This window comes from Columba livia, chromosome 28 (assembly GCF_036013475.1).
Source record: "Columba livia isolate bColLiv1 breed racing homer chromosome 28, bColLiv1.pat.W.v2, whole genome shotgun sequence".
NCBI classification, from domain to species: Eukaryota; Metazoa; Chordata; class Aves; order Columbiformes; family Columbidae; genus Columba; species Columba livia.
The window spans coordinates 1,953,856-1,980,985 of NC_088629.1; the positions used below are offsets into that span (position 1 = coordinate 1,953,856).

A 27,130-nucleotide genomic window follows, 5' to 3' on the forward strand; every position below is an offset into this window, starting at 1 on the left:
GGTTTAGGGTTTTTTTTAGCATTTTCTGTTATAAAGAATATAAAATGTGGGGTCATTTCAGAAAACAACCTGCGGATGATCCTGCGGGCGGCCACAGGAGGGCACAGCTGAACGTTTCCTGCTCTTCACTCCCGGATTGTTAATTTGAGGTGGCAGATTAATTGATGTTTCTGCTCCCAGGTCACATCCAAAAGGAGCAGATGTGTTTATATAAAAAAGAGAGAACATTTGGGGTGTTTTCAACAAGCAGGAGAGGGCAGCACGATCTGTTGTAAGCTGGGAAGGTTGTAGAATGGAGAAGTTGGTGTTTAATGGAAGCCAGAGCTGTTGGGGTGAGAGTCACCATTAAAAGAAATAGATGTTTTGGGGCTTTTGCCTTGAGATCTCCAGTCTGGTGAAGAATGAACTGTTGAGTTGAGGAGTGGGGAAGTGCCTTGAGATATGCAGAGGAGTCTAAAATGAGTCCTGGGGTGCGGGTGGGAGCTGCCCCTGTGCTTTAATTAGCGAATTTCATTTAATTAGCAAACCCCACATCTGTGTTTGGTGAAGGGTGCCAAAGACCTCAGCAGGGAAAGCCAAAGAGGATTGACCAACAAACTCTGGGAAGGAGTGGGAGACTAACGAGCTGCTTAATTAGCAGGTGCAAGGCGATATGCGCACAGTGATGGCAGGAGCACAACAGCACCCGATGTCGCGGCAAAGCAGCACCGAAAAACACGGGGGATGGCGCTTGAGCGGCTCCCAGGTGCGTTCTCTCCGTCCTTTGTGTATCTTAAAGTCAGCCCCACAAAAACCCCACAGTTGCTTTGGGTGATACCAACGCAACGGTGCTTTGACAGGACAGAAGCAGCACAAATAGCTGCCAAGTTTCCCTATAAAATACACAAAAGAGAACGAGGAAAGCAGACACGTGCCAGATTTGGATGGATGACCTGGAGGCATCTGGCACAACCAGGGTCGTGCCTGAGGGATCTGCAGAGCCCTAAGCGGCTCGTTCCCCATGGCCAATGTTTGGTGGCCCCAAAACCAGCCGGAAAGGCTGCGCTGAAATGAGACACGGGAAGGTGCAGCTGCTGCACAGAACACTTTTATTGGTGCTTGAAGCAGAACACAAAGCGAAGTAGCGTCATGGAACAGGCCCCTCTCTCCACCATCCTGCACCTCGTGCTCCTCGGCCGTGTCTCGGTCGCCCTGAGCCGGGAGCAGCCGCCGAGAGCTCGTGCCGGGGGAAGAGGCTCCAGGAAGGACCCGGCTGAGGAGCGGGAGCTCGGCCACACTGGGCGCTCGGCTGCCCTTGGCCTCGCTGTGCTCCAGCGTCCTTGTCACCGCTCCGCTGACCCAACCCCAGCTCATGTTAGCAGAACCCGAGACCCCAGACCCAATTATCGCGCTTTTCGTTAACGGCCGCGCAGTATAAGAGCAAGGAGGAGGGAACCTGGCTGGCACGCTTAGTAAAAGACCTCGGTGGTGGCGTCTCCGCAAGGGAAGTGGATGTCCTTGGCCAGGCACGGGCCGCAGGGCTCCTTTCCGAAATCCACCAGGAAGTCCTTGTTCACGGTCAGGCCTCCTCTCTCGGTGTCCACATCGATCAGCACCATGACGGCGCCTTCCCTGCCGGGGGACACGAGCACGGCCGCTCCAGCCCAGCACACGGCGGGAGGTGCCGGAGCAGGGACGTGGCTCCCGGAGACCCGCGGTGGCTCCAGCCCCATCAGCCCGAGCCCCCAACACTCTCCCCGTCAAAGCCCCGGCCCTGCAGCTCCGCGCCGGCCCAGCCAGAGCCGCTGGGATGCACCTGCCCAGGAGGTTCCACCCCAGGGAGCCGTGGGGACGACGTCAGGACAACCTGTCCCCCTGCAACCCCGGCCAGGCCCTTGTCCCCCCAGCCCGGGCGCCGTTCCCATCCCCGGCCGTGCCCCAGAGGCCCCTTTGCCCCAACCCCTCCTCACCGGACCATGTCGGGGTAGAACTGCCTGTCCCAGGCGCTGTAGAAGGAGGTGGTGACGTACAGCCTCTTGCCGTCCCGGCTGAGCTGCAAGCGGCTGGGGCCACCGTACACCCTGCGGCACTGCGGGCACGGCAGAGCGGGGCTGTCAGCGGCTGGCACCGGGCGCCGAGCCCCGTGGGCACCGCGATGGAGCCGCAGCCCAGAGCCCGGGCAGCCCCAGCCCAGCTGCGCTCACCTTGACCACCAAGGGCTCGGGCTGGCACTTCAGCTCCTCGTCCCGGCACACGGCCACGGGCCCACAGCGCACGATGCTGCCTCCTACGAACACCTGCGAGCGGGACAGAGGGGCCATGGCACCCGGTCCTGCCCAGGGACCCGGCGCTGCCGGCCCTCCTGCCCCCGCCTCACCTGTCCCACCAGCCGGGGCTTGCAGCCCCTGGTCAGCTCGTACTGGCGGACGTCTCCGTGCCACCAGTTGCTGACGTACAGGAACCGGTCATCCGGGGAGATGACGATGTCCACGATGAAGGCTGCGGCACAGAACAAGCGGCTCCAGAGCTGCCCCGGGGCGGCGGCTCCAGCTCGGGGGGTGCGCAGCCCCCAGCCCCTCCCAGCAGCCCCCTCGGGTCCCCCCGCACAGGGTGCCGCTCCAGCCACACCAACCTGGCATCCTGGGCATGATCCAGCCCGTCACCTCCTTGTCTGGGATGCAAATTGCCTCTTCCACCTCCCAGCAGTCTCTCTGCATGGGGAACACGGGCAGCGCGGGCTGAGCCCCCTCTGTGCCCCCCAACCCGTCCTGCCGGCCCCCCGCTGGCCCCAGGCCGGGGCTCCCCGCTCGCGCAGACACTCGCCTGGCACTTGTAGAAGCGGTAGATGACGCCGCTCAGGGCGCAGCTGACGTAGCCCTCGGCAGCGTTACGGTTGTGCAGGAATTTCACGCTCAGGGGCAGGGAGTCCTCCCCCAGGTCAATGCACTGGATGATGTTGCGGCACGACAAGTTCCACACGTAGATGTTGCGCCCGAAGATCCCTGGGGAAAAGGGAAACCGAGTCACGAGAGGGGGATCTGCCCATGGGGACTCGTCGCTCCCCAAATTGCCCACACACAGGGACGGCCACGGCAGCGACCGGCCAGAACAGGCAGAGAAACGGCAGCGGTTTGGGAGCAGCGGGAGAGACGAGGAGCCGCTCCTCCCATCCCAGCCACTCAGGGGTTCTGGCTCAGCACCCCGGTTCCCTCACCTTTCTTGAGGTCGTCAGGGCAGAACCCGTATCCCGCAATTTTGGGGGCGATTCCAGATGTGCTGATCAGGACGTCGAGGCACGGCTGGAACCAGAATTCGTACCCGCCCGCGGGAGACTCGCACTCGTTTTCCCAGTTCCCCTTCAGCTCAAAGTTGTGTCCATCCAGCACCACAAAGCCACCTGCCGCACAAAAGGGGACGTGTGACAAACCGCAGGCTGAGCCACCAGCCCAGCCCGTGTGTCTGCAGGGTCACTGGGGACAAGGCACCTTTGGAGTTGCCGGCCGGGTCTCCCAAGTTGGCAATCAGGACGTCACCGCACGGCAGCTGGCGGGGGACGTTGAGGTAGCCCTTGTCACACGTCCAGAAGACGCACTCGGGCGGGATGATCTGCAAAAGGGACACATGGCGCTCAGGCTCCCGCCGCTCCGCTCCTGTCCCGCTCCCCGGCACAGTTTGCCAGCACAGGTCTCGCACCGTCCCCAGCACCCGCAGCGGTTTTGTCCCCGAGAGACCCACATGCTGGGGCTGCTCCCTCTGCACGACACCAAGAGCAGCGACCCCAACCCCAACAGCCCCTCTGTCCCCTCCCGGCCATGGGACACGGGGTGTGCGCGACTTCCAGCCACCAGAACAGAGACAGGACGGCGAGGACGCTCGGAGCCTCCCCGGCTGGGAGGGACAGAGGGACCCGTGTCCCAGCTCCAGAGCGCGGAGAGGAGATGGACAGAGAACCTTCTACCCGGGACGGCCCCAGAAGCACCAGTTCCCAACTCCTTCCCAGGAACTCGTCACCGGGTCCCCCCCGGAATACCTTGCACAGCCGGGGAGTGTGGCACCGGGATCCCACATCCACCACGTAAATGCGGGAGGAAATCAAACCGGGCACAATCAGCTTGGTCCATCGCGTGTCAGCGTTGTCGGGGCAGACGCAGACAGTGATCCAGCCCGCTGAATGCAGCTCGTCTCCGAGGTTGGGCATGAACAGGCGGTGGATCACCTAGGCGGTCAAGGCAGAGTTAGGCTGGGCTCAGGGGACACGGGGACCCTCAATGCTGCACATCCTGCTCTCTCAGTGTCTTGCTTGCCTGGGGCTGGTTCTGCCTCCAGAGACGGGGAACGCTGCTCCCGGCCCTGGGCTCTGCGCTGCGGCAGGAGCCGCGTGTGCCTGGAGCTGTGGGGTTTGCTCAGGAATTCCTCCCCCATGCCACTCAAATTGGGACAACCAGGCATGCACAGAAACGCCAATTATCGCCCTGACACAACCATGCGCTGCTCTGCAGACCCCTCCTGAGCCCGGAGCTCGCGGCGGGTTCGGGACTTTCAGAAGCCACTCTTGGCTCTAAAGTGCATTTTCTGCTGAGCTCCTGTAGCCATGGGCAGCTGGGCTCAGATCCACCAACATGATGGGGACAACCCGACCTGCAGCTTCAGAGCCGGGAAATGCCGGTTTCCCACGTGGGTGGCCCCAGGTTGGCCCAGAGCACAACAGAACGGCTCCGAAACGGCAGCACGAGAGCAAGAGGTGCAAGTCTGCAAATTGCTGCAGCTCTGAAGCCCCGACTCAGCGGGAGCATCTCCCTGCAGAGCAGCACCCACGGGTGACCCCGAGCCCCAGAGCTCCAGGCAGCACTGAGATGCTCTGGAAGTGAGTTGGGAAGTGAGTCGGAGCCGCCCCATCCCCGGGACAGCGAGAGGGGACGATCAGCCAGAGCCGGGCACCCAGAGCAGAGCGGGACAGAGGAGCCGGTGCAGGGGACACGCGGAGCCGGCAGCGGGTCCCCACAGCCCGGCTGACAGCGGTACCTGGCCATAGCAGGGCGAGCAGGGGTCAAGGTCGATGACAGCCAGGAAGTCAGGCTTCTCAATGCACGTATTCCTGTAGGTGCAGGTCACGTAAGCGACGTCCTCCCGAGGAACTGTGGGAGAGAAGCTGTTGTTAAACCCACCTGGAGCAACACGGGGTAGGAATAGCTGCTGCAGGCTCTCAGAGGGCGCTGGGCTGGTTTTCGGGGTGCTACAAGCCCCTCATTGCTCAGGGCCACCTGCCTGACCCCAGTTCTGATCCTGACCCGGGGTGGCAGCACAACAGCCGTGGGTCCCCACAGAGTCACCATTTGCTCTGGTTTGGAAGGGGCTCAGCAAACATGGGGGGTTGCTGGTGGTCTTGCTGCCACAGAACTCCCTCCCGACCCCCCCGGTGCTCTACCTGGTACACAGCACACTCCTTTCGCAATGTCCTGGCAGGTCTGGAACTGCTGGCACGGAACTTTGCATTTGTTTGCTGTGGGGAGAAGAGAAAAACGTGAGGAATGGCCCCGGCCTGTAAGGTGCCGATTCTGAAGGTTCCGTCCCACCCCACGAAGCTTCTACCCCCCGGCTGCCAACAGGGACAGACAGACAGAGCTGCTCCCAACCCCACGGCAGGACAGATGGACCAGGCGGGGAAACACAACGGGTTCTTGTCTGCATCAGCCCCAGTTCTGCCATCACTCAGTATGGAGAGGGACAAACCCGGTCCTATGGGACTGGGTGTCACCAGGGACTGTCACCCTGGTCTCCATGGGACTGGGTGTCACCACGGACTGTCACCCCGGTCTTCATGGGACTGGGTGTCACCAGGGGTGTCTGTAGAGGGACAAACCCAGTCCTGTGATACTGGGTGTCACTGGGGACTGTCCCCTGGTCCCTGTGGGACTGGGTGTCACTGGGGGTGTCTGCAGAGGGACAAACCCAGTCCTGTGGGACTGGGTGTCCCTGGGGATGTCACCCCTGGTCCCCCTGGGACTGGGTGTCCCCGAAGGGTCCCTGCACCCCTGTCTGATTCCAGACGGTGGCTGTGGTGGCCACAGCATCTCTCACCCATGCTGGAGCTGCGGGTCCCTCTCCTGCGAGCGGAGCTGCTGGCGCTGGAGCTGCACTCGTGTCAGTCTCGCCGGAGCGGGGTGTCTGGGGCTACGGCTGCTCCCGGGGGACTTTATATCCCAACCCAGGGGTGGGGGGACAAGGCGAAGCTGCCCAGGGAGGAGCCGTCGCTACCCAGCGTTTGGGAGGTGCCAGCCCAGCACCACAGCTGGTTTCCGCCTTTACCAACCGCCAATCTGGGCCAGAAATCTGCTGTTCCGTGCAGGTCTGTTCCTCAAACGCCATCTCCCGTATCTGATCCCGGGCTCTGCTGCTCCCCGTGGGCTCCGCTGGCTCCGAGGCCTCATGTGCCAGCCCAGGAACAAGCTCAGCGAAGCCATCGCCGTCCCCGCGCCGCTGCCGCACCGACGTGCCGAGGCTGCAGATTCCAGGGAGGGACGAGGAGCCCAGCGAGATAATGGCCCCACCATTCACCTCCTGGCCATTACCCGCGGTGGACACGCCGAGGCCACCAAAGGCACCTCTGAAATGTGGCCCCTGAGCCAAGGCACGTCCCTGGTTCGGGCTGAGCTCCAGCATCTGCTCCATGGGCACCCCAGGGCCAGCACCAGTTCCGCACAGCGCCCGGCACCAGCGTGGCCAAAATGGGAATAAACCGCCCCAAACCCCCCGGGAGCAGCAGAGCCCCCGTTCCAGGGTCTGAGGGGCTGGACAGAAGAGCTGACACCACTAGAGACCCCCGAGCACCGTGGAATGTGAACAAACATCATGTCTCGTGGCAGAGCCGCTCCATCCATGGGCAAATGCCATAGGTGGAGTGATCACCCCACGCAGGAATGTGGGAACATCCGCCAGCGGAGAACCCCGGGAGATCGTGATCATAGGAGCCCGTCTGTCTCACTGGGACTGTCATTAGTGGCTCTCTGGTTCCTGTCGGCACTTTAAACGTGTGACCATGGCGCAGCACCCAGCTGAAGCCAATTCTCTAGTAATTAGTATGCAATCAGAGGCAGGTGGGCCCTGCTGGAAAATGCTGTTTCAGGCAGTAAAAAAATGTTTGTTGGGGTTTTGTTTTGTTTGTTTGGGGTTTTTTTTGTTTGTTTGAGGGGTTTTCTTTGTGGGGTTTTGTTTGCTTTGGTATTTTTGTTTGCGGCTTTTTGTTTGTTTGAGGGTTTTGTTTGGTTTGGGATGTTTTGTTTTTAGCTCAGGCTCGTTCTCACTCCTGCCAGAGAGCAGCAGTTCCATTCCCAGCTGGAGGATCCATCATCACCCCAACACCAGCTCCAGGCACCATGGACCACAGCACGGTGCCTGGGGAAGGATGCTCAGGCCAGACCCAGGATGCAGCTCCATTTGCTGTTTGCAAGGCTGACTTTAAAATATACAAAGGACGGACAGAACGCACCTGGGAGCCGCTCCAGCACGATCCCCTGTGTTTGCTCGGCGCTGCTTTGCCATGACATCGGGTGCTGTTGCGCTCCTGCCGTCACCGTGCGCATGTCACCTGCACCTTCTCCTTGCACCTGCTAATTAAGCAGCTCATCAGGCTTCTACTCATTCCCAAAGTTTGACGGTCATCCTCTTTGGCTTTCCCTGCTGACGTCTTTGGCAGCCTTCGCCAAACCCGGCTGTGGGCTGTGGGGTTTGCTAATTTAATTAAATTTGCTAATTAAAGCGCAGCTCAGCGCCGCCCCATGCCAGCGTGGGGGCGGCTCCCACCGCTGCCCCAAACCCACATCCTCGGGGTTGGGGGGAGTTTCAGCCGCCGGGGGATGAGACGTGACTCCAGGACCCGCCGTGGGGTCACGGGCCGTGAGTCACGGTTTTGGCAGCACAGTTTTTGCTGAATCAGCTCCTGCCTCGTCTCCTCCCGGCACCGGAGCAGCAGCCGCCACTGGGGAGGATGAGGAGGCCCTGCGGATGCTCTCCCGGCTCTGCCCTAAGCCCGGCCTAAACCAGTGCCCAAGGAGCAAGCACAGGGATCAGAGTCCAGCCTGTGACACATGGGACTTTGCTGCTGGAGATGAGAATACAAACCAGGGACACACACACTGAGCAGACACCTGCACGTTCCAGGTTCCACTCCAATGACTTGTTTTCCACTCCTGTGTATGAGTTTCTGGTCAGTCTCTATTGATCCCATCACGAACGTGAAGGCAGAACACCCGACCCTGGCTGGTTCGACTGTTGCAGCCCCGGTGAGACAGACGGGCTCCTGTGATCGGGATCTCCCGGGGTTCTCTGCTGGCGGATGTTCCCACATCCCTGCGTGGGGTGATCACTCCACCCGTGGCATTTGCCCACAGATGGAGCAGTTCTGCCATGAGACACGATGCTCGTTCATGTTCTGTGGTGCTTGGGGGTCTCTCCCTGGGTCAGTTTGGCATTTGGTGGCAGCTGGGCCCATGGTGACCCACGGAGGGGACCCTGATCCCAGAGCTCTTCTGTCCAGCCCCTCAGACCCTGGAACGGTGGCTCTGCTGCTCCCGGGGGGTTTGGGGCGGTTTATTCCCATTTTGGCCACGCTGGTACCGGGCGCTGTGCGGAACTGGTGCCGGCCCCGGGGTGCCCATGCTGGAGCTCAGCCCGAGCCAGGGACGTGCCTTGGCTCAGGGGCCACATTTCAGAGGTGCCTTTGGTGGCCTCGGCGTGTCCACCGCGGGTAATGGCCAGGAGGTGAATGGTGGGGCCATTATCTCGCTGGGCTCCTCGTCCCTCCCTGGAATCTGCAGCCTCGGCACGTTGGTGCGGCAGCGGCGCGGGGACGGCGATGGCTTCGCTGAGCTTGTTCCTGGGCTGGCACATGAGGCCTCGGAGCCAGCGGAGCCCACGGGGAGCAGCAGAGCCCGGGATCAGATACGGGAGATGGCGTTTGAGGAACAGACCTGCACGGAACAGCAGATTTCTGGCCCAGATTGGCAGTTGGCAAAGGCAGAAACCAGCTGTGGTGCTGGGCTGGCACCTCCCAAACGCTGGGTAGCGACGGCTCCTCCCTGGGCAGCTTCGCCTTGTCCCCCCACCCCTGGGTTGGGATATAAAGTCCCCCGGGAGCAGCCGTAGCCCCAGACACCCCGCTCCGGCGAGACTGACACGAGTGCAGCTCCAGCGCCAGCAGCTCCGCTCGCAGGAGAGGGACCCGCAGCTCCAGCATGGGTGAGAGATGCTGTGGCCACCGCAGCCACCGCCTGGAATCAGACAGGGGTACAGGGACCCCTCGGGGACGCCCAGTCCCAGGGGGACCAGGGGTGACATCCCCAGGGACACCCAGTCCCACAGGACCGGGTTTGTCCCTCTGCAGACACCCCCAGTGACAGCCAGACCCACAGGGACCAGGGGACAGTCCCCAGTGACACCCAGTCCCACAGGACCGGGTTTGTCTCTCTGCAGACACCCCTGGTGACATCCAGTCCCATAGGACCGGGTTTGTCCCTCTCCATACTGAGTGATGGCAGAGCTGGGGCTGATGCAGACAAGAACCCGTTGTGTTTCCCCGCCTGGTCCATCTGTCCTGCCGTGGGCTTGGGGACAGCTCTGTCTGTCTGTCCCTGTTGGCAGCCGGGGGGTAGAAGCTTCGTGGGGTGGGACGGAACCTTCAGAATCGGCACCTTCCAAGGCCGGGGCCATTCCTCACGTTTTTCTCTTCTCCCCACAGCAAACAAATGCAAAGTTCCGTGCCAGCAGTTCCAGACCTGCCAGGACATTGCGAAAGGAGTGTGCTGTGTACCAGGTAGAGCACCGGGGGGTCGGGAGGGAGTTCCGTGCCAGCAAGACCACCAGCAACCCCCCATGTTTGCTGAGCCCCTTCCAAACCAGAGCAAATGGTGACTCTGTGGGGACCCACGGCTGTTGTGCTGCCACCCCGGGTCAGGATCAGAACTGGGGTCAGGCGGGTGGCCCTAAGCAAGAAGGAGCTTGTAGCACCCCAAAAACCAGCCCAGCACCCTCAGCAAACCTGTGGCAGCTTTTCCTGCCCTATGCGGCTCCGGGCAGGTTTAACAGCAGCTTCTCTCCCACAGTTCCTCGGGAGGACGTCGCCTACGTGACCTGCACCTACAGGAATACGTGCATTGAGAAGCCTGACTTCCTGGCCACTATCGACCTTGACCCCTGCTCGCCCTGCTATGGCCAGGTACCGCTGTCAGCCGGGCTGTGGGGACCCGCTGCCGGCTCCGCGTGTCCCCTGCGCCGGCTCCTCTGTCCCGCTCTGCTCTGGGTGCCCGGCTCTGGCTGATCGTCCCCTCTCGCTGTCCCGGGGATGGGGCGGCTCCGACTCACTTCCCAACTCACTTCCAGAGCATCTCAGTGCTGCCCGGGAGCTCTGGGGCTCGGGGTCACCCGTGGGTGCTGCTCCGCAGGGAGATGCTCCCGCTGAGTCGGGGCTTCAGAGCTGCAGCAATTTGCAGACTTGCACCTCTTGCTCTCGTGCTGCCGTTTCGGAGCCGTTCTGTTGTGCTCTGGGCCAACCTGGGGCCACCCATGTGGGAAATCGGCATCTCCCAGCTCTGAAGCTGTAGGTCGGGTTGTCCCCATCATGGAGGTGGATCTGAGCCCAGCCGTCCATTGCTCAAGGGTCCCCGTGTCCCCTGAGCCCAGCCTAACTCTGCCTTGACTGCCTAGGTGATCCACCGCCTGTTCATGCCCAACCTTGGGGACGAGCTGCATTCGTTTGGCTTGAGCGATCCCTGCGTCTGCCCTGACAATTGCGGCACACGATGGAACAAGCTGATTGTGCCCGGTTTGATTTCTTCCCGCATTTACGTGGTGGATTTGGCATGCCAGTGCCGCGCTCCCCGGGTGTGCAAGGTATGCCGGGGGGGACCCGGCGACGAGTTCCTGGGAAGGAGTTGGGAACTGGTGCTTCTGGGGCCGTCCCGGGTAGAAGGTTCTCTGTCCATCTCCTCTCCGCGCTCTGGAGCTGGGACACGGGTCCCTCTGTCCCTCCCAGCCGGGGAGGCTCCGAGCGTCCTCGCCGTCCTGTCTCTGTTCTGGTGGCTGGAAGTCGCGCACACCCCGTGTCCCATGGCCGGGAGGGGACAGAGGGGCTGTTGGGGTTGGGGTCGCTGCTCTTGGTGTCGTGCAGAGGGAGCAGCCCCAGCATGTGGGTCTCTCGGGGACAAAACCGCTGCGGGTGCTGGGGACAGTGCGAGACCTGCGCTGGCAAACTGTGCCGGGGAGCGGGACAGGAGCGGAGCGGCGGGAGCCTGAGCGCCATGTGTCCCTTTTGCAGATCATCCCGCCCGAGTGCGTCTTCTGGACGTGTGACAAGGGCTACCTCAACGTCCCCCGCCAGCTGCCGTGCGGTGACGTCCTGATTGCCAACGTGGGAGACCCGGCCGGCAACTCCAAAGGTGCCTTGTCCCCAGTGACCCCACGGACACACGGGCTGGGCTGGTGGCTCAGCCTGCGGTTTGTCACGCGTCCCCTTTTGTGTGGCAGGTGGGTTTGTGGTGCTGGATGGACAGAACTTTGAGCTGAAGGGGAACTGGGAGAAGGACTGCGAGTCTCCCGCCGGCGGGTACCAGTTCTGGTTCCAGCCGTGCCTCGACGTCCTGATCAGCACGTCTGGATTTGCCCTCAATGTCGTGGGACGCGGGTTCTGCCCTGACGACCTCAAGAAAGGTGAGGGAACCGGGGTGCTGAGCCAGAACCCCTGAGTGGCTGGGATGGGAGGAGCGGCTCCTCATCTCTCCCGCTGCTCCCAAACCGCTGCCGTTTCTCTGCCTGTTCTGGCCGGTCGCTGCCGTGGCCATCCCTGTGTGTGGGCAATTTGGGGAGGGACAAGTCCCCATGGGCAGATCCCCCTCTCGTGACTCGGTTTCCTTTTTCCCCAGGGGTCTTCGGGCGCAACATCTACGTGTGGAACTTGTCGTGCCGCAGAGTCATCCAGTGCATTGACCTGGGGGAGGACTCCCTGCCCCTGAGCGTGAAATTCCTGCACAACCGTAACGCTGCCGAGGGCTACGTCAGCTGCGCCCTGAGCGGCGTCATCTACCGCTTCTACAAGTGCCAGGCGAGTGTCTGCGCGAGCGGGGAGCCCCGGCCTGGGGCCAGCGGGGGGCCGGCAGGACGGGTTGGGGGGCACAGAGGGGGCTCAGCCTGCGCTGCCCATGTTCCCCGTGCAGAGAGACTGCTGGGAGGTGGAAGAGGTGATTCGCATCCCAGACAAGGAGGTGAAGAACTGGATCATGCCCAGGATGCCAGGTTGGTGTGGCTGGAGCGGCACCCTGTGCGGGGGGACCCGAGTGGGCTGCTGGGAGGGGCTGGGGGCTGCGCACCCCCTGAGCTGGAGCCGCCGCCCCGGGGCAGCTCTGGAGCCGCTTGTTCTGTGCCGCAGCCTTCATCGTGGACATCGTCATCTCCCCGGATGACCGGTTCCTGTACGTCAGCAACTGGTGGCACGGAGACGTCCGCCAGTACGAGCTGACCAGGGGCTGCAAGCCCCGGCTGGTGGGACAGGTGAGGCGGGGGCAGGAGGGCCGGCAGCGCCGGGTCCCTGGGCAGGACCGGGTGCCATGGCCCCTCTGTCCCGCTCGCAGGTGTTCGTAGGAGGCAGCATCGTGCGCTGTGGGCCCGTGGCCGTGTGCCGGGACGAGGAGCTGAAGTGCCAGCCCGAGCCCTTGGTGGTCAAGGTGAGCGCAGCTGGGCTGGGGCTGCCCGGGCTCTGGGCTGCGGCTCCATCGCGGTGCCCACGGGGCTCGGCGCCCGGTGCCAGCCGCTGACAGCCCCGCTCTGCCGTGCCCGCAGTGCCGCAGGGTGTACGGCGGCCCCAGCCGCTTGCAGCTCAGCCGGGACGGCAAGAGGCTGTACGTCACCACCTCCTTCTACAGCGCCTGGGACAGGCAGTTCTACCCCGACATGGTCCGGTGAGGAGGGGTTGGGGCAAAGGGGCCTCTGGGGCACGGCTGGGGATGGGAACGGTGCCTGGGCTGGGGGGACAAGGGCCTGGCCGGGGTTGCGGGGGGACAGGTTGTCCTGACGTCGTCCCCACGGCTCTCTGGGGTGGAACCTCCTGGGCAGGTGAGTCCCAGCAGCTCTGGCTGGGCCGGCGCGGAGCTGCAGGGCCGGGGCTTTGACGGGGAGAGTGTTGGGGGCTCGGGCTGATGGGGCTGGAGCCACCGCGGGTCTCCGGGAGCCACGTCCCTGCTCCGGCACCTCCCGCCGTGTGCTGGGCTGGAGCGGCCGTGCTCGTGTCCCCCGGCAGGGAAGGCGCCGTCATGGTGCTGATCGATGTGGACACCGAGAGAGGAGGCCTGACCGTGAACAAGGACTTCCTGGTGGATTTCGGAAAGGAGCCCTGCGGCCCGTGCCTGGCTAATGCCATCCACTTCCCTTGCGGAGACGCCACCACCGAGGTCTTTTCCTAAGCGCCCCAGCCAGGTTCCCTCTTCCTTGCTCTTCCACTGCGCGGCCGTTAACGAAGAGCACGGGGTTATTGGGTCTGGGGTCTCGGGTTCTGCTAACGTGAGCTGGGGTTGGGTCAGCGGAGCGGTGACAAGGACGCTGGGGCACAGCGAGGCCAAGGGCAGCCGAGCGCCCAGTGTGGCCGAGCTCCCGCTCCTCAGCCGGGTCCTTCCTGGAGCCTCTTCCCCCGGCACGAGCTCTCGGCAGCTGCTCCCGGCTCAGGGCGACCGAGACACGGCCGAGGAGCACGAGGTGCAGGATGGTGGAGAGAGGGGCCTGTTCCATGACGCTACTTCGCTTTGTGTTCTGCTTCAACCACCAATAAAAGTGTTCTGTGCATCAGCTGCACCTTCCCGTGTCTCATTTCAGCGCAGCCTTTCCGGCTGGTTTTGGGTCAGGGTTTGGAAGGGCCCTGGAAAGCTCATCCAGTGCAATCCCCCCATGGAGCAGGAACACCCAGATGAGGTTACACAGGAAGGTGTCCAGGCGGGTTGGAATGTCTGCACAGAAGGAGACTCCACAACCCCCTGGGCAGCCTGGGCCAGGCTCTGCCACCCTCACCCCAACAAGTTGCTTCTCATCTTCCAGCGGAACCTCCTGTGTTGCACTTTGCACCCATTGCCCCTTGTCCTGTCCCTGGTTGTCACCAGAAGAGCCTGGCTCCATCCTCCTGACACTGCCCCTTTCCATCTTGATCCCCAGCAATGAGTCCCCCCTCAGGCTCCTCTTGTCCAGCTCCAGAGCCCCAGCTCCCTCAGCCTTTCCTCACACGGGAGATGCTCCACTCCCTCCAGCATCTTGGTGGCTGCGCTGGACTCTCTCCAGCAGTTCCCTGTCCTGCTGGAACTGAGGGGCCACAGCTGGACACAAGATTCCAGGTGTGGTCTCCCCAGGGCAGAGCAGAGGGGCAGGAGAACCTCTCTGACCTACTGACCACCCCCTTCTAACCCACCCCAGGTCCCATTGGCTTCCTGGCCACAAGGGCCCAGTGCTGGCTCATGGTCCCCCTGCTGTCCCCAGGACCCCCAGCTCCCTTTTCACTGCTCCAACAGCTCATTCCCAACTTACACTGGAACCTGGGCTTGTTCTGCCCACATTCAAGACTCTACACTTGCCCTTGTTATATTCCATTGAACTTTCCCCCCTTGGTGGCAGCACCCATCCAGTCCATCACATCTTCCCATAGATCTCCTGGACCACAAGGACACCGGTGGCATCACCCTCTTCCCTAAGGGCCATGACACTCGCATGGTGACCTTGCTGGGCTGCAGTGGTGACATTTCCATGGGGGGTGACCGGAAGGTTCACTGGGGTCCAGGTGAAGTTGTGCTGCCCTTTATCTGTCCCTTGTCCTTTGCTTTTGAGCCCTAGGGCCTCCTGGAGCAGCTTCTTGTGACAGAGGTGACATGGGACAGAGGTGACATGCAGGATGCGCTGTTGAGCACCAAACACAACCGGCCACCTGGGTGAGCACCGAGGGGACACGGCAGCGCCCACCGGCACAGCCGTGGCTCTGGGGGCCCCACACACACCAGTTCACCCCCAGTTTGCAGCCAGAAGCAGCAGCAAGCACTGACTCACGGGGAAAAGAAAACCAACCACCTAATTGCTTCTGCCCTCCCAGCCAGCAAATTAACTTCCCGCAGCAAACACGGCGTCTGCGGTTCCAAGCGACCCGGCCCCCTCTGCTCGTTTGCGCTGGTGATTAACATCTGCAACCCCGCGCAGTTCTGGCTGCGGGCGGGAGCGCGGGGGGAAGGTCCAGATGTGGATTCCAGCGGGACGGGGGCACGGGAGCCTCCCCAGGGCCACAGCACACGCGTGTTCCCGGCGTGCTGAATGCGTGTACCGTGTGTGTGCACCACGTGTGTGCCCCATGAGTGTGCACGATGCGTGTACCGTGTGTGTGCACCATGTGTGTGCCCCATGTGTGTGCACGATGCGTGTGCCCCATGCGTGTGCACTATGCGTGTGCCCCCTGTGTGTGCACCATATACATACTACATGCATGTGCCCCATGTGTGTGCCCCATATACATACTACATGTATGTGCCCTATATACATACTACATGCATGTACCCCATGTATGTGCCCCATATACATACTACATGTATGTGCCCCATATACATACTACATGCATATGCCCCATGTGTGTGCCCCGTATACATACTACATGTATGTGCCCCATATACATACTACATGCATATGCCCCATGTGTGTGCCCAGTATACATACTACATGTATGTGCCCCATATACATACTACATGCATGTGCCCTAAGTGTGTGCCCCATATACATACTACATGTATGTGCCCCATATACATACTACATGCATGTACCCCATATGTGTGCCCATATACATACAACATGTATGTGCCCCATGTGTGTGCCCCATACACATACTACATGTATGTGCCCCATGTGTGTGTCCATATACATACTACATGTATGTGCCCCATGTATGTACCCCATATACATACTACATGCATGTGCCCCATGTGTGTGCCCCATGTACATACTACATGTATGTGCCCCATGTGTGTGCCCTATATACATACTACATGCATATGCCCCATGTGTGTGCCCCATATACATACTACATGTATGTGCCCCATGTGTGTGCCCCATGTACATACTACATGTATGTGCCCCATGTGTGTGCCCTATATACATACTACATGCATATGCCCCATGTGTGTGCCCCATATACATACTACATGCATGTGCCCCATGTGTGTGCCCCATGTACATACTACATGTATGTGCCCCATGTGTGTGCCCTATATACATACTACATGTATGTGCCCCATGTGTGTGCCCCATATACATACTACATGCATGTGCCCTAAGTGTGTGCCCCATATACATACTACATGTATGTGCCCCATATACATACCACATGCATGTGCCCCATGTATGTGCCCCATATACATACTACATGCATGTGCCCCATGTGTGTGCCCCATGTACATACTACATGTGTGTGCCCCATGTGTTTGCCCCAGATACATACTACATGCATATGCCCCATGTGTGTGTCCCATATACATACTACATGTATGTGCCCCATGTGTGTGCCCCATATACATACTACATGCATGTACCCCATGTGTGTGCCCTATATACATACTACATGCATGTGCCCCATGTGTGTGCCCTATATACATACTACATGCATATGCCCCATGTGTGTGTCCCATATGCATACTACATGTATGTGCCCCATGTGTGTGCCCCGTATACATACTACATGTATGTGCCCTGAGTGTGTGCCCCATATACATACTACATGTATGTGCCCCATGTGTGTGCCCCATATACATACTACATGTATGTGCCCCATGTACATACTACATGTATGTGCCCCATGTGTGTGCCCCATACACATACTACATGTATGTGCCCCATGCGTGTGCACCGTGCTCCTCCAGTCCCTCCCACAGCCCCGGGCATGCGGATCCTCCCTCCACGTCCCTTCCCAATCCCTCCTTCTCCCCATCCCGCTCCCTTTATATCCGAAGCCCCACGGAGCCGCCTGGTTCCTCTGGACTTGCATCTTCTCCGGACCCGCATCTTCTCCTTGAACTCGCCCCTTCCTGCTCCGGCAGCAGGATGCAGGCGGCACCGGCTCCATCCCATGTCCAGCAGGTGAGCTCCGGCTCCAGCGCAGGTAAGAATCACCATTTGCTCTCCAAAAGAAGGTTTGGGGCTGTTCCCCAATCCCCCCAAACTCCTTCAACACTGGTTCTTGCGCTTGTGTTTCTGCAGCAGCCAGAAAACCCAAATTCCGAAGAAACGTGGGGTTGAACGTGGTGTTTTCTTCGGCTGGGAAGGGTTTATATTCTCAGGAAATGTTTAAGGAGCCTGAGGATTAAAAGCCTCTCATTACACTCTCTCATTATTCGCCTGGTGCAAAGCCTTTGCAAAGCTGGTGCAAAGCCCGGCTTTGCCGGGGCTGGTTTTGCGGGAGTGACCTAAGGGGAAGGGAGCGGCGAGGGGCAGGGGGGGGTTCTTGGTGCTTCATGGACACATAAAATGAATAAGAATAGAAGCAAACAAGCAGCTGACGCAGCAAAGCGAGTCGGACACTTTAGCTGGAGCTTTTCCTCCCTCTCCTCAGGCTTCGGTGTCGTAAATGGGGAAAACGGGCCCTTTGAGAGGGGGGGTTTGTTTCCGAATGAGCCTTTTTGGCTCCCCAAACCTTTCTGGGGGTCATTGGGCTGGCCGTGGGCATCCCAGGTCTCCTCAGATGTTGTCAATAACGCAACCGCTCCAGCGAGGCTAAAAAAGGGCATTAAAAGCCCTCAAGTCGTCTGATTTCTGGTGGTTTCTGTTCTCGCTGCAGGAGGGTGCGGAGCGTGTGGTCCCGGCTTCGCCTCCCCCCTGGACGCCATGAGAGGCAAGTGCGGAATTGGGGGCGTTTCGGGGAAGATTAAAGCGATGCTTTTATCCATTAACCCCGTTCTCCGAGAGGGTTCCCAGCCAGCCTTAGGGAAGCCGAGTCTTTGCGTCTGGCCCGTCCCGAGGCCAAATATCCATCGCAGGATCAGAACAAACCTCTTCAGGTGTTACGGTGGCTCGGGACGGGTGACAGTGCAGCAGTGGCACCCGTGGCTGCTCAAAGCCGAGGCCGACATGGGCACCAACGCCTGAAGGTCTATAAAGGTTTACAAAGGTCTAGAAAGGTTTACAAAGGTCTAGAAAGGCTTACAAAGGTCTATAAAGGTTTACAAAGGTCTAGAAAGGTTTACAAAGGTCTAGAAAGGCTTACAAAGGTCTAGAAAGGCTTACAAAGGTCTAGAAAGGTTTACAAAGGTCTAGAAAGGTTTACAAAGGTCTATAAAGGTTTACAAAGGTCTAGAAAGGCTTACAAAGGTCTATAAAGGTTTACAAAGGTCTAGAAAGGTTTACAAAGGTCTAGAAAGGCTTACAAAGGTCTAGAAAGGTTTACAAAGGTCTAGAAAGGTTTACAAAGGTCTAGAAAGGTTTACAAAGGTCTAGAAAGGCTTACAAAGGTCTAGAAAGGTTTACAAAGGTCTAGAGAGGTTTATAAAGGTCTAGAGAGGTTTATAAAGGTCTATAAAGGCACCACGTTGCAAAAACAGTTGCTATCTGCTTGGGATCAAACCCCAAGGTCCCACATCACCTCTGCCCCTGTCTCCCGCCGTTCTCTCTTCCTCAGCATTTCCCAAACCAGTTTTCCCTGCCGGCGCTCGCTTTGGCAATAGTTTATCCTGGCACGACCCCAAGCGAGAGCCAAGTTGTAGTGTCCGGCCCGTCCCGAGGCCGAACATCCATCGCGGAATCACAACAAACCCTTTTAGGTGTTACGGTGGCTCGGGACGGGTGGCAGTGCAGCAGTGTCACCTGTGGCTGCTCAAAGGAGATTCAATGGGGATCGAACGTTCCGGGCAGAGCTCGGGTCCCGCGGTGAAGCCGTTTCCCAGCCAAGCTGGTCCCAGCGGCCACGAGGGCGGGAGCTCTTGTACCATCACTTATTCTGATGCTCGTGCAACGTTTCCATCTTGTAAGGTCCCCGGGAGGAGATCATATACGTGCCGTGCATCTACAGGAACACCGGGAGACAGAAACCCGACTTCCTGGCCACGGTGGATGTCGACCCCGCGTCCCCACGCTACTGCCAGGTACCAAACACTCCATCTCGGTATTAAACCAACCTGGGAAAACACTTGGTGCTCATTCCCCAAAGCTGCTGACGTGGTACCAAACCCTGATGATTATCTCGCCCTCCCCAAGACCCTGAGCCTTCTCGCGCTTGGGGAATGTATGTAAAAACACCCTTGCAGGTGATCCACCGGCTGCCCATGCCCAACGTGGGGGACGAGCTGCACCACTCGGGCTGGAACGCCTGCAGCAGCTGCTTCGGGGACGTCACCAAGAAGCGCAACCGCCTGGTCCTCCCCAGCCTCATCTCCTCCCGCATCTACGTGGTGGACGTGGGCACCGACCCACGCGCCCCCCGGCTCTTCAAGGTACCTCGAGCTGCGGCTGAGACGCGGGAAAGGGGCTGGAGCGCAAGTGTGATGGAGCGGCTGAGGGAGCTGGGGGTTCAGCTGGAGAACAGGAGCTGAGGGGAGACCTTCTGATCTCTGAACTGCCTGAAAGGAGCTTGGAGCCAGGGGGGTCGGGCTCTGCTCCCCAGGAACAAGCGCCAGGAGCAGAGGAAACGGCCTCAAGTTGCGCCAGGGGAGGGTGAGGGTGGATTTAGGAACAATTTCTTCCCCAAAGGGCTGTGGGGCATTGGAACAGGCTGCCCAGGGCAGTGCTGGAGTCACCATCCCTGGAGGGCTGGACAGACGGACATGAGGTTCTCAGGACATGGGGCAGGGACAGGGGTGGGGAACAGCTGGACTTGATCTTAAAGCTCTTTCCCAACCAAAATGACTCTGTGGTTCGTGATCATGGAGAGGTTTGGGTTGGGAGGGACCTTCAAAGCCATCTAGGCATAGGCAGGGACATCTCCAACAGATCAGGGACATCCAACCACATCAGGGACATCCAACCAGATCAGGGACATCTCCAACAGATCAGGGACATCCCACCACATCAGGGACATCCCCAACCAGACCAAGTTGCTCAGAGCCGCATCCAACCCAACCTGGGGTGTTCTCAGGGATGATTCATCCACCACCTCTCTGGGCAACCTGGTTTTCACACCCTCTGCATCAAAAATGGAGTTTGGAGATGGGACCTTGGCGATGATTCTTCCCCAAAGGGCTGTGGGGCGTTGGAACAGGCTGCCCAGGGCAGTGCTGGAGTCACCATCCCTGGAGGGTTGGACAGACGGACATGAGGTTCTCAGGGACACAGGGCCTCCCCAGTGCCACCCATGTCTCCCCAGCCACTTGGGGCGAGTGTGGCAGCCGTCCCATGTGCCGGCATGCCCGGTAACACGGGACCAGGCATGTTTGGCCCTGCTGGCTACACGGCAAGTCCCGTCTTGATGTCCGGCAGGAGCTGCCGCGCTGTGCTGGTTTGACTGAAAACGGGTTAATTTTCCTCATGCAGTTACAAACCTTCCTTTCCCATCGCTCGTTATTTGGACTTAGTCTGAGAACAAGAGATACCAGCCCAGCACAGTTAATGTGTTTAATTGCTCTGCTCTGAGAGCCAAGGACACTCTGAGCTCTGCCCACAGGGGTGAGGCAGCGAGGAAGGGGATGGACGGACAGAGCTGGACTGACACCCACATTTATCAATCAGAGTATTCCAGCCAATTAGCGACATGCTGATTATTTAAGAGTGGGGCCTTCTGGTTTCTGGTTCTCTCTTGTCTTTGCTCTTTTTGGCGCAGCCGGGGGAGTTTTGGTCGGGACGTTTAGTTGGGCCTTTTGCCATTTTGCAGAGGCCTCTGGGCTTTTCTGCCTCTTTCCCTCTTTTCTCTCTCTGGGATGGGCTGTGGGACCAGGTGCCGTTTCCTGGGACTGGCTGCTCAGCGTGTCCATGAGGAATTGCCTCGAGTATCTTTTATTTCTATTATATATATATATTTACTAGTAGCGTCTTAGTATTTTGTTATTTTATTAGACCTTGTTTATCTCAATCCAGTTTCTCCCTTCCCTTTGGATTCTCTCCCCTATGGGGTGAGCGAGTGGCTGCGTGGTCGCATTGCCAGCTCAGGTTAAACCGCGACACCCGCTTACCCCGGCCAGCCTGGCACGGAGCGGGTGACGGTGTCGGGGACTCTCGCAGGTTGTCAACCCCGAGGACGTGTTCTGGAGGTGCGACCTGGGCTACCCCCACACCTCCCACTGCCTGGGCAGCGGCGAAATCATGATCAGCACCCTGGGAGACCCAGCTGGCAACGGCAAAGGTACCCCCGTCCCCCCAGTCCATGGACAGGACAGGTCCCCACATCCCGGAGGCTTCACCCAGGTCTCCCAACAACGTGTTGATCCATCGCTGCGTGGTTTATAACTGTTAACGCGGGTGATTTCCTCGCCCCCGATGGGTTTTGTTTCTGCGTCAGGTGGGTTCATCCTGCTGGACGGGGACACCTTCGAGGTCAAGGGGAACTGGGAGAAAGGGGACAAGTCCCCACCGATGGGTTACGACTTCTGGTACCAGCCGCGCCACAACGTCCTCATCAGCACCGAGTGGGGGATCCCCAAATGCCTGGGGTACGGCTTCGACCCAAACGACCTGAAGAAAGGTGAGAAAATGGTTGTTTAATCCTCTGGGAGGGAGACACTGCGAGAAAGCCACACTTCAACACTTGCAAGGGAGAGCCGATGCCAATGGGTGTAGATCAAAGTGTCCAAGACAATTTGCTTGCCAAACAAATTTCACACTGATTCCTAGAGGCCACATGGATTTAAACACAACCAGCCTGGCCCTTGTGCTGGCAACACGCGAGTTCAGCCCAAGACTGACCCTAAACGCTGCTGTTGAGCTGGACCTGGGCTGGGATTTGGGCTGCAGAGGTGAAGCCCCAGCTCAAAGCTCAAACTGCCCTTCGCAGCCCTGACCCAGTGAGATGGTCCCCGTTGGGTACCGGGCGGGTTCCAAAGCAACCAATATGTGGTGGTGCTGAGGACTCACCCAAGCTCATCGCATGTGTCCCGGAGACCCCTCAGCACCCCGTCCCTCCCTGCCAGGGCGCTACGGGCGCCGGCTCAACGTGTGGGACTGGACGGCGCACACCTACGTTCAGGCCATCGACCTGGGCGAGGACGCGGCCCCCCTGGAGATCCGCTTCCTCCACAACCCCGAGGCGGCCGAGGGCTTCGTGGGCTGCACCATCAGCAGCGCCATCCACCGCTTCTACAAGACTGAGGTGCGCACGTGCTCCACGGGGGCCGGGGGAAATGGGGGTGCTGCCCCCGCGCAGCATCCTGCATCCCAAACCCTGCATCCTGCATCCCAAATCCCCCATCCTGCATCCCAAATCCCACATCCTGCATCCCACATTCTGCATCCTGCATCCCACATCCCCCATCCTGCATCCCACATCCCCCATCCTGCATCCCACATCCTGCATCCTGCATCCCACATCCCCCATCCTGCATCCCAAATCCTGCATCCTGCATCCCAAACCCTGCATCCCCCATCCCGCATCCCCCATCCTGCATCCCTGATCCTGTATCCTGCATCCCACATCCTGCATCCTGCATCCCAAATCCTGCATCCTGCATCCCAAGTCCCACATCCTGCATCCCAAATTCTGCACCCTGCACCCCAAATATTGTATCCTGCATCCCCCATCCTGCATCCCAAATTCTGCACCCTGCATCCCAAATCCCACATCCTGCATCCCCCATCCTGCATCCCGCATCCCAAATACTGAATCCTGCATCCCAAATCCAGCATCCCGCATCCCCCATCCTGCATCCCAAATACTGCACCCTGCATCCCAAATCCAGCATCTCAAATCCTGCATTCCTCATCCCCCATCCTTCATCCTGCATCACCCATCCCACATCCCTCATCCCACATCCCGCATCCCAAATCCTGCATCTTGCATCCCAAATCCTGCATCCTGCATCCCGCATCCCAAATCCTGCATCCTGCATCCCAAATTCTGCACCCTGCATCCCAAATACTGCATCCTGCATCCCCCATCCTGCATCCCAAATATTGCACCATGCATCCCAAATCCAGCATCTCAAGTCCTGCATTCCTCATCCCCCATCCTGCATCCTGCATCACCCATCCCACATCCCTCATCCCACATCCCGCATCCCAAATCCTGCATCTTGCATCCCAAATCCTGCATCCTGCATCCCGCATCCCAAATCCTGCATCCTGCATCCCAAGTCCCACATCCTGCATCCCAAATTCTGCACCCTGCATCCCAAATATTGTATCCTGCATCCCCCATCCTGCATCCCAAATTCTGCACCCTGCATCCCAAATCCCCCATCCTGCATCCCAAATTCTGCACCCTGCATCCCAAATACTGCATCCTGCATCCCCCATCCTGCATCCCAAATACTGCACCCTGCATCCCAAATCCAGCATCTCAAGTCCTGCATCCCTCATCCCCCATCCTGCATCCTGCATCCCAAATCCTGCATCACCCATCCCACATCCCTCATCCCACATCCTGCATCGCTCATCCTGCATCCCGCATCCCCCATCCCGCATCCCTCATCCCGCATCCTTCATCCCCCATCCTGCCTCCCGCATCCCCCATCCCACATCCCGCATCCCCCATCCCCACCAACGCACATCCCCACGCACCCAGAACAGGAGCAGCCGCGGGGGCACCTCCCCAAACTTGTCCCAACTGGCAGGAGCTGAGGCTGAAATGATCTAATTTAATTTAAAGATGGTTTATTTACGCCTTTGTTGTGGGTTTGCAACAGCCCCAGCAAAGTTCCCAGCTGTGTGTAATGACCCGGTGGGTGAGGAGGGGGAACAACTTTCCTCAACCCAACTAACCGAGCTGGAAGATTAGCCAAGTTTTTAGCCCCCAAAGCCCTTCCGCGGGTCCCGGAGCCCGAGATGAGGTTTCCCACAGCTGCCAAAGCAGCGCCTGCCCCGGCATTGGGTTTCACGCTGTGCTGAGCCCGCGGGGCCGTGCCCTGTCCCGTCATTCCCGCAGTGTGGAACCTGGGCAGCCCAGAAGGTGATCCAGGTCCCCAGCAAGAAGGTGCAGGGGTGGCTCCTCCCGGAGATGCCAGGTGGGTGCACCCCCGCGGAGACGGGTACCCGGTGCTCCCGGTGCTCCCGGTGCCGCCGGCTGCTTTTGCAGCTCTTGTTGTCCCCTCCCCAAAGGCTTCATCACCGACATCCTCATCTCGCTGGACGACAGGTTCCTGTACTTCAGCAACTGGTTACACGGGGACGTGCGCCAGTACGACATCTCCGACACCCGCCGGCCGCGCCTGGTGGGACAGGTGGGGTGGCGGCAGCTCCCATGTGTGTTTCCTCCGTTTCTCGGGGGGTTCAGCACGGAGCAACGAAGATGCTGGAGGGAGTGGAGCATCTCCCGTGTGAGGAAAGGCTGAGGGAGCTGGGGCTCTGGAGCTGGACAAGAGGAGCCTGAGGGGGGACTCATTGCTGGGGATCAAGATGGAAAGGGGCAGTGTCAGGAGGATGGAGCCAGGCTCTTCTGGTGACAACCAGGGACAGGACAAGGGGCAATGGGTGCAAAGTGCAACACAGGAGGTTCCGCTGGAAGATGAGAAGCAACTTGTTGGGGTGAGGGTGGCAGAGCCTGGCCCAGGCTGCCCAGGGGGTTGTGGAGTCTCCTTCTGTGCAGACATTCCAACCCGCCTGGACACCTTCCTGTGTAACCTCATCTGGGTGTTCCTGCTCCGGGGGGATTGCACTGGGTGAGCTTTCCAGGTCCCTCCAACCCCCCACATTCTGGGATCCTTGCTGTCTCCCACCTCTGCAGGTCTTTGTGGGCGGCAGCATCACCAAGGGGGGACCCGTGACCGTGTGTGAGGACGAGGAGCTGCCAAGCCAGCCGGAGCCCTTTGTCATCAAGGTGAGTGGGTCCTCAAGCTGCTGCTCTGCTGCATCCCGCGGGGTGCGAGTGACATCCCATGGGATGCAGGTGACATCCCGCACTGGGGGTGGCAGAGTGTCCCACACCGTCCAGCAGCCCCTCTGTCCCCTCCCAGGGGAAGCGGGTGCCGGGGGGACCCCAGATGATCCAGCTCAGCTTGGACGGGAAGCGGCTCTATGTCACCACGTCCCTGTACAGCGCCTGGGACAGGCAGTTCTACCCCGACCTCATCAAGTAAGACAAATTCCAATTATTAACCGAGGGCGCTTGTATGAGCGGGAGGCGCCGACCCCGCGGCTGGGGGACGGAATTTGGGCGGCTCCTGGGAGGTGTCCCCGCTGTCACCCCCCCAGGGAAGGCTCCGTGATGCTGCAGCTGGACGTGGACACGGAGCGGGGCGGCCTGAGTGTCAACCGCGGTTTCCTGGTGGATTTTGGGCGGGAGCCCGGGGGGCCCTGCCTGGCGCACGAGATGCGCTACCCCGGCGGGGACTGCACCTCCGACATCTGGCTGTAGGCACCTCCAGCTCCCCGCGCCCCAACACCCCCGCGTGCGTGGGCGCTGGGGCTCCAGCACTCAGCAAAGCCCGAGAAACCGTGCGCCCCGTGCTCGCTTCAATAAACCCGGAGGTCACCGTCCTCCTCCTCCTCCGCTGCTCTGGCCTGCCAGCGTTTTCAAGCCATTTTTGGGGAGGCACAAACCAGGGGTGTGAGAGAGCGGGGGAGGGGCACAGGGTCTGCTCCCCAAAAACAAACGTGGTCTGTGTGCTGGGAGTGGGAGCTGCTGGTGCACACGCACTGCACACAGTGTGCACACATTGCACACACACTGCACGCACCGTGCGCTCAATTGCACGCACACTGCACACAGTGTGTACACACACATTGCACACGCACTGCACACATTGCACACACACATTGTACACGCACTGCACACACCGTGCATTCAATTGCACACACACTGCACAGTGTGCACACACATTGCACACACACTGCACACAATGTGTACACACATTGCACACACACTGCACACATTGCACACACACATTGCACACGCACTGCACACATTGCACACACTGCACACAATGTGCACACACACATTGCACACGCACTGCACGCACCGTGCACTCAATTGCACGCACATTGCACACAGTGTGTACACACACATTGCACACACTGCACACAACGTGTACACACACATTGCACACGCACTGCACGCACCGTGCACTCAATTGCACGCACACTGCACACAATGTGTACACACATTGCACACACACTGCACACATTGCACACACACATTGCACACACACTGCACACATTGCACACACACATTGCACACACACTGCACACAATGTGCACTCAATTGCACGCACACTGCACACAATGTGTACACACATTGCACACACACTGCACACATTGCACACACACATTGCACACACACTGCACACATTGCACACACACATTGCACACACACTGCACACAATGTGCACTCAATTGCACGCACACTGCACACAATGTGCACACGCATTGCACACACACTGCACACATTGCACACACTGCACACAATGTGCACACACACATTGCACACGCACTGCACGCACCGTGCACTCAATTGCACACACACTGCACAGTGTGTACACACACATTGCACACACTGCACACAATGTGTGCACACACATTGCACACACACTGCACACATTGCACACACACTGCACACAGTGTGCACACATTGCACACACTGCACACAATGTGCACGCACACGTTGCACACACATTGCACACAATGTGCACACACACACTGCACACACACTGCACACAATGTGCACACACACATTGCACACACACTGCACACATTGCACACACTGCACACAGTGCGCACACAACACATTGTACACACACTGCACACATTGCACACACACTGCACACAGTGTGCACACACATTGCACACGCACTGCACACAATGTGCATGCACACATTGCACACACTGCACACAATGTGCACACACAACGTGCACACACACTGCACACAATGTGCACACACACGTTGCACACACATTGCACACAATGTGCACACACACTGCACACAATCTGCACGCACACATTGCACGCACACTGCACACAATGTGCACACAACACATTGTGCACACACTGCACACACTGTGCACGCACACACTGTGCACACGCGCATATCGC

The 27,130-nt window shown here is 59.4% G+C and overlaps 3 protein-coding genes across 4 annotated transcripts; 2 read left to right on the forward strand and 1 right to left on the reverse strand.

Annotated features, from left to right (window-relative positions):
• Positions 1–1,071: 1,071 nt before the first annotated feature.
• LOC102084936 (methanethiol oxidase-like) lies at positions 1,072–6,266 on the reverse strand. Its single transcript, XM_021280394.2, has 12 exons — positions 6,058–6,266; positions 5,405–5,479; positions 5,002–5,114; positions 4,010–4,195; positions 3,465–3,585; positions 3,194–3,376; positions 2,803–2,981; positions 2,612–2,690; positions 2,357–2,478; positions 2,184–2,276; positions 1,950–2,068; positions 1,072–1,611 (listed from the first exon to the last, which is right to left on the reverse strand). Exons 1-12 carry the CDS (start codon positions 6,059–6,061, stop codon positions 1,449–1,451), a joined length of 1,437 nt encoding a protein of 478 aa, XP_021136069.2. The 5' UTR covers positions 6,062–6,266; the 3' UTR covers positions 1,072–1,448.
• Positions 6,267–9,003: 2,737 nt separating this feature from the next.
• LOC110355171 (methanethiol oxidase-like) lies at positions 9,004–13,803 on the forward strand. Of its 2 annotated transcripts, XM_065043245.1 has the most exons (12): positions 9,004–9,213; positions 9,713–9,787; positions 10,077–10,189; positions 10,678–10,863; positions 11,288–11,408; positions 11,497–11,679; positions 11,892–12,070; positions 12,183–12,261; positions 12,395–12,516; positions 12,597–12,689; positions 12,805–12,923; positions 13,262–13,803. In XM_065043245.1, exons 1-12 carry the CDS (start codon positions 9,210–9,212, stop codon positions 13,422–13,424), a joined length of 1,437 nt encoding a protein of 478 aa, XP_064899317.1. In that variant the 5' UTR covers positions 9,004–9,209; the 3' UTR covers positions 13,425–13,803. The 2 variants fall into 2 exon arrangements, with proteins under 2 accessions (XP_064899317.1, XP_064899318.1); XM_065043246.1 differs by lacking the exon at positions 10,678–10,863.
• A 3,167-nt stretch (positions 13,804–16,970) lies between these two features.
• LOC102084747 (methanethiol oxidase) lies at positions 16,971–25,594 on the forward strand. The gene is made up of 12 exons (XM_021280392.2): positions 16,971–17,131; positions 17,807–17,860; positions 18,994–19,106; positions 19,269–19,454; positions 21,175–21,295; positions 21,452–21,634; positions 22,080–22,258; positions 24,029–24,107; positions 24,202–24,323; positions 24,827–24,919; positions 25,056–25,174; positions 25,294–25,594. Exons 1-12 carry the CDS (start codon positions 17,074–17,076, stop codon positions 25,454–25,456), a joined length of 1,470 nt encoding a protein of 489 aa, XP_021136067.1. The 5' UTR covers positions 16,971–17,073; the 3' UTR covers positions 25,457–25,594.
• The last annotated feature ends 1,536 nt before the right edge of the window (positions 25,595–27,130 follow it).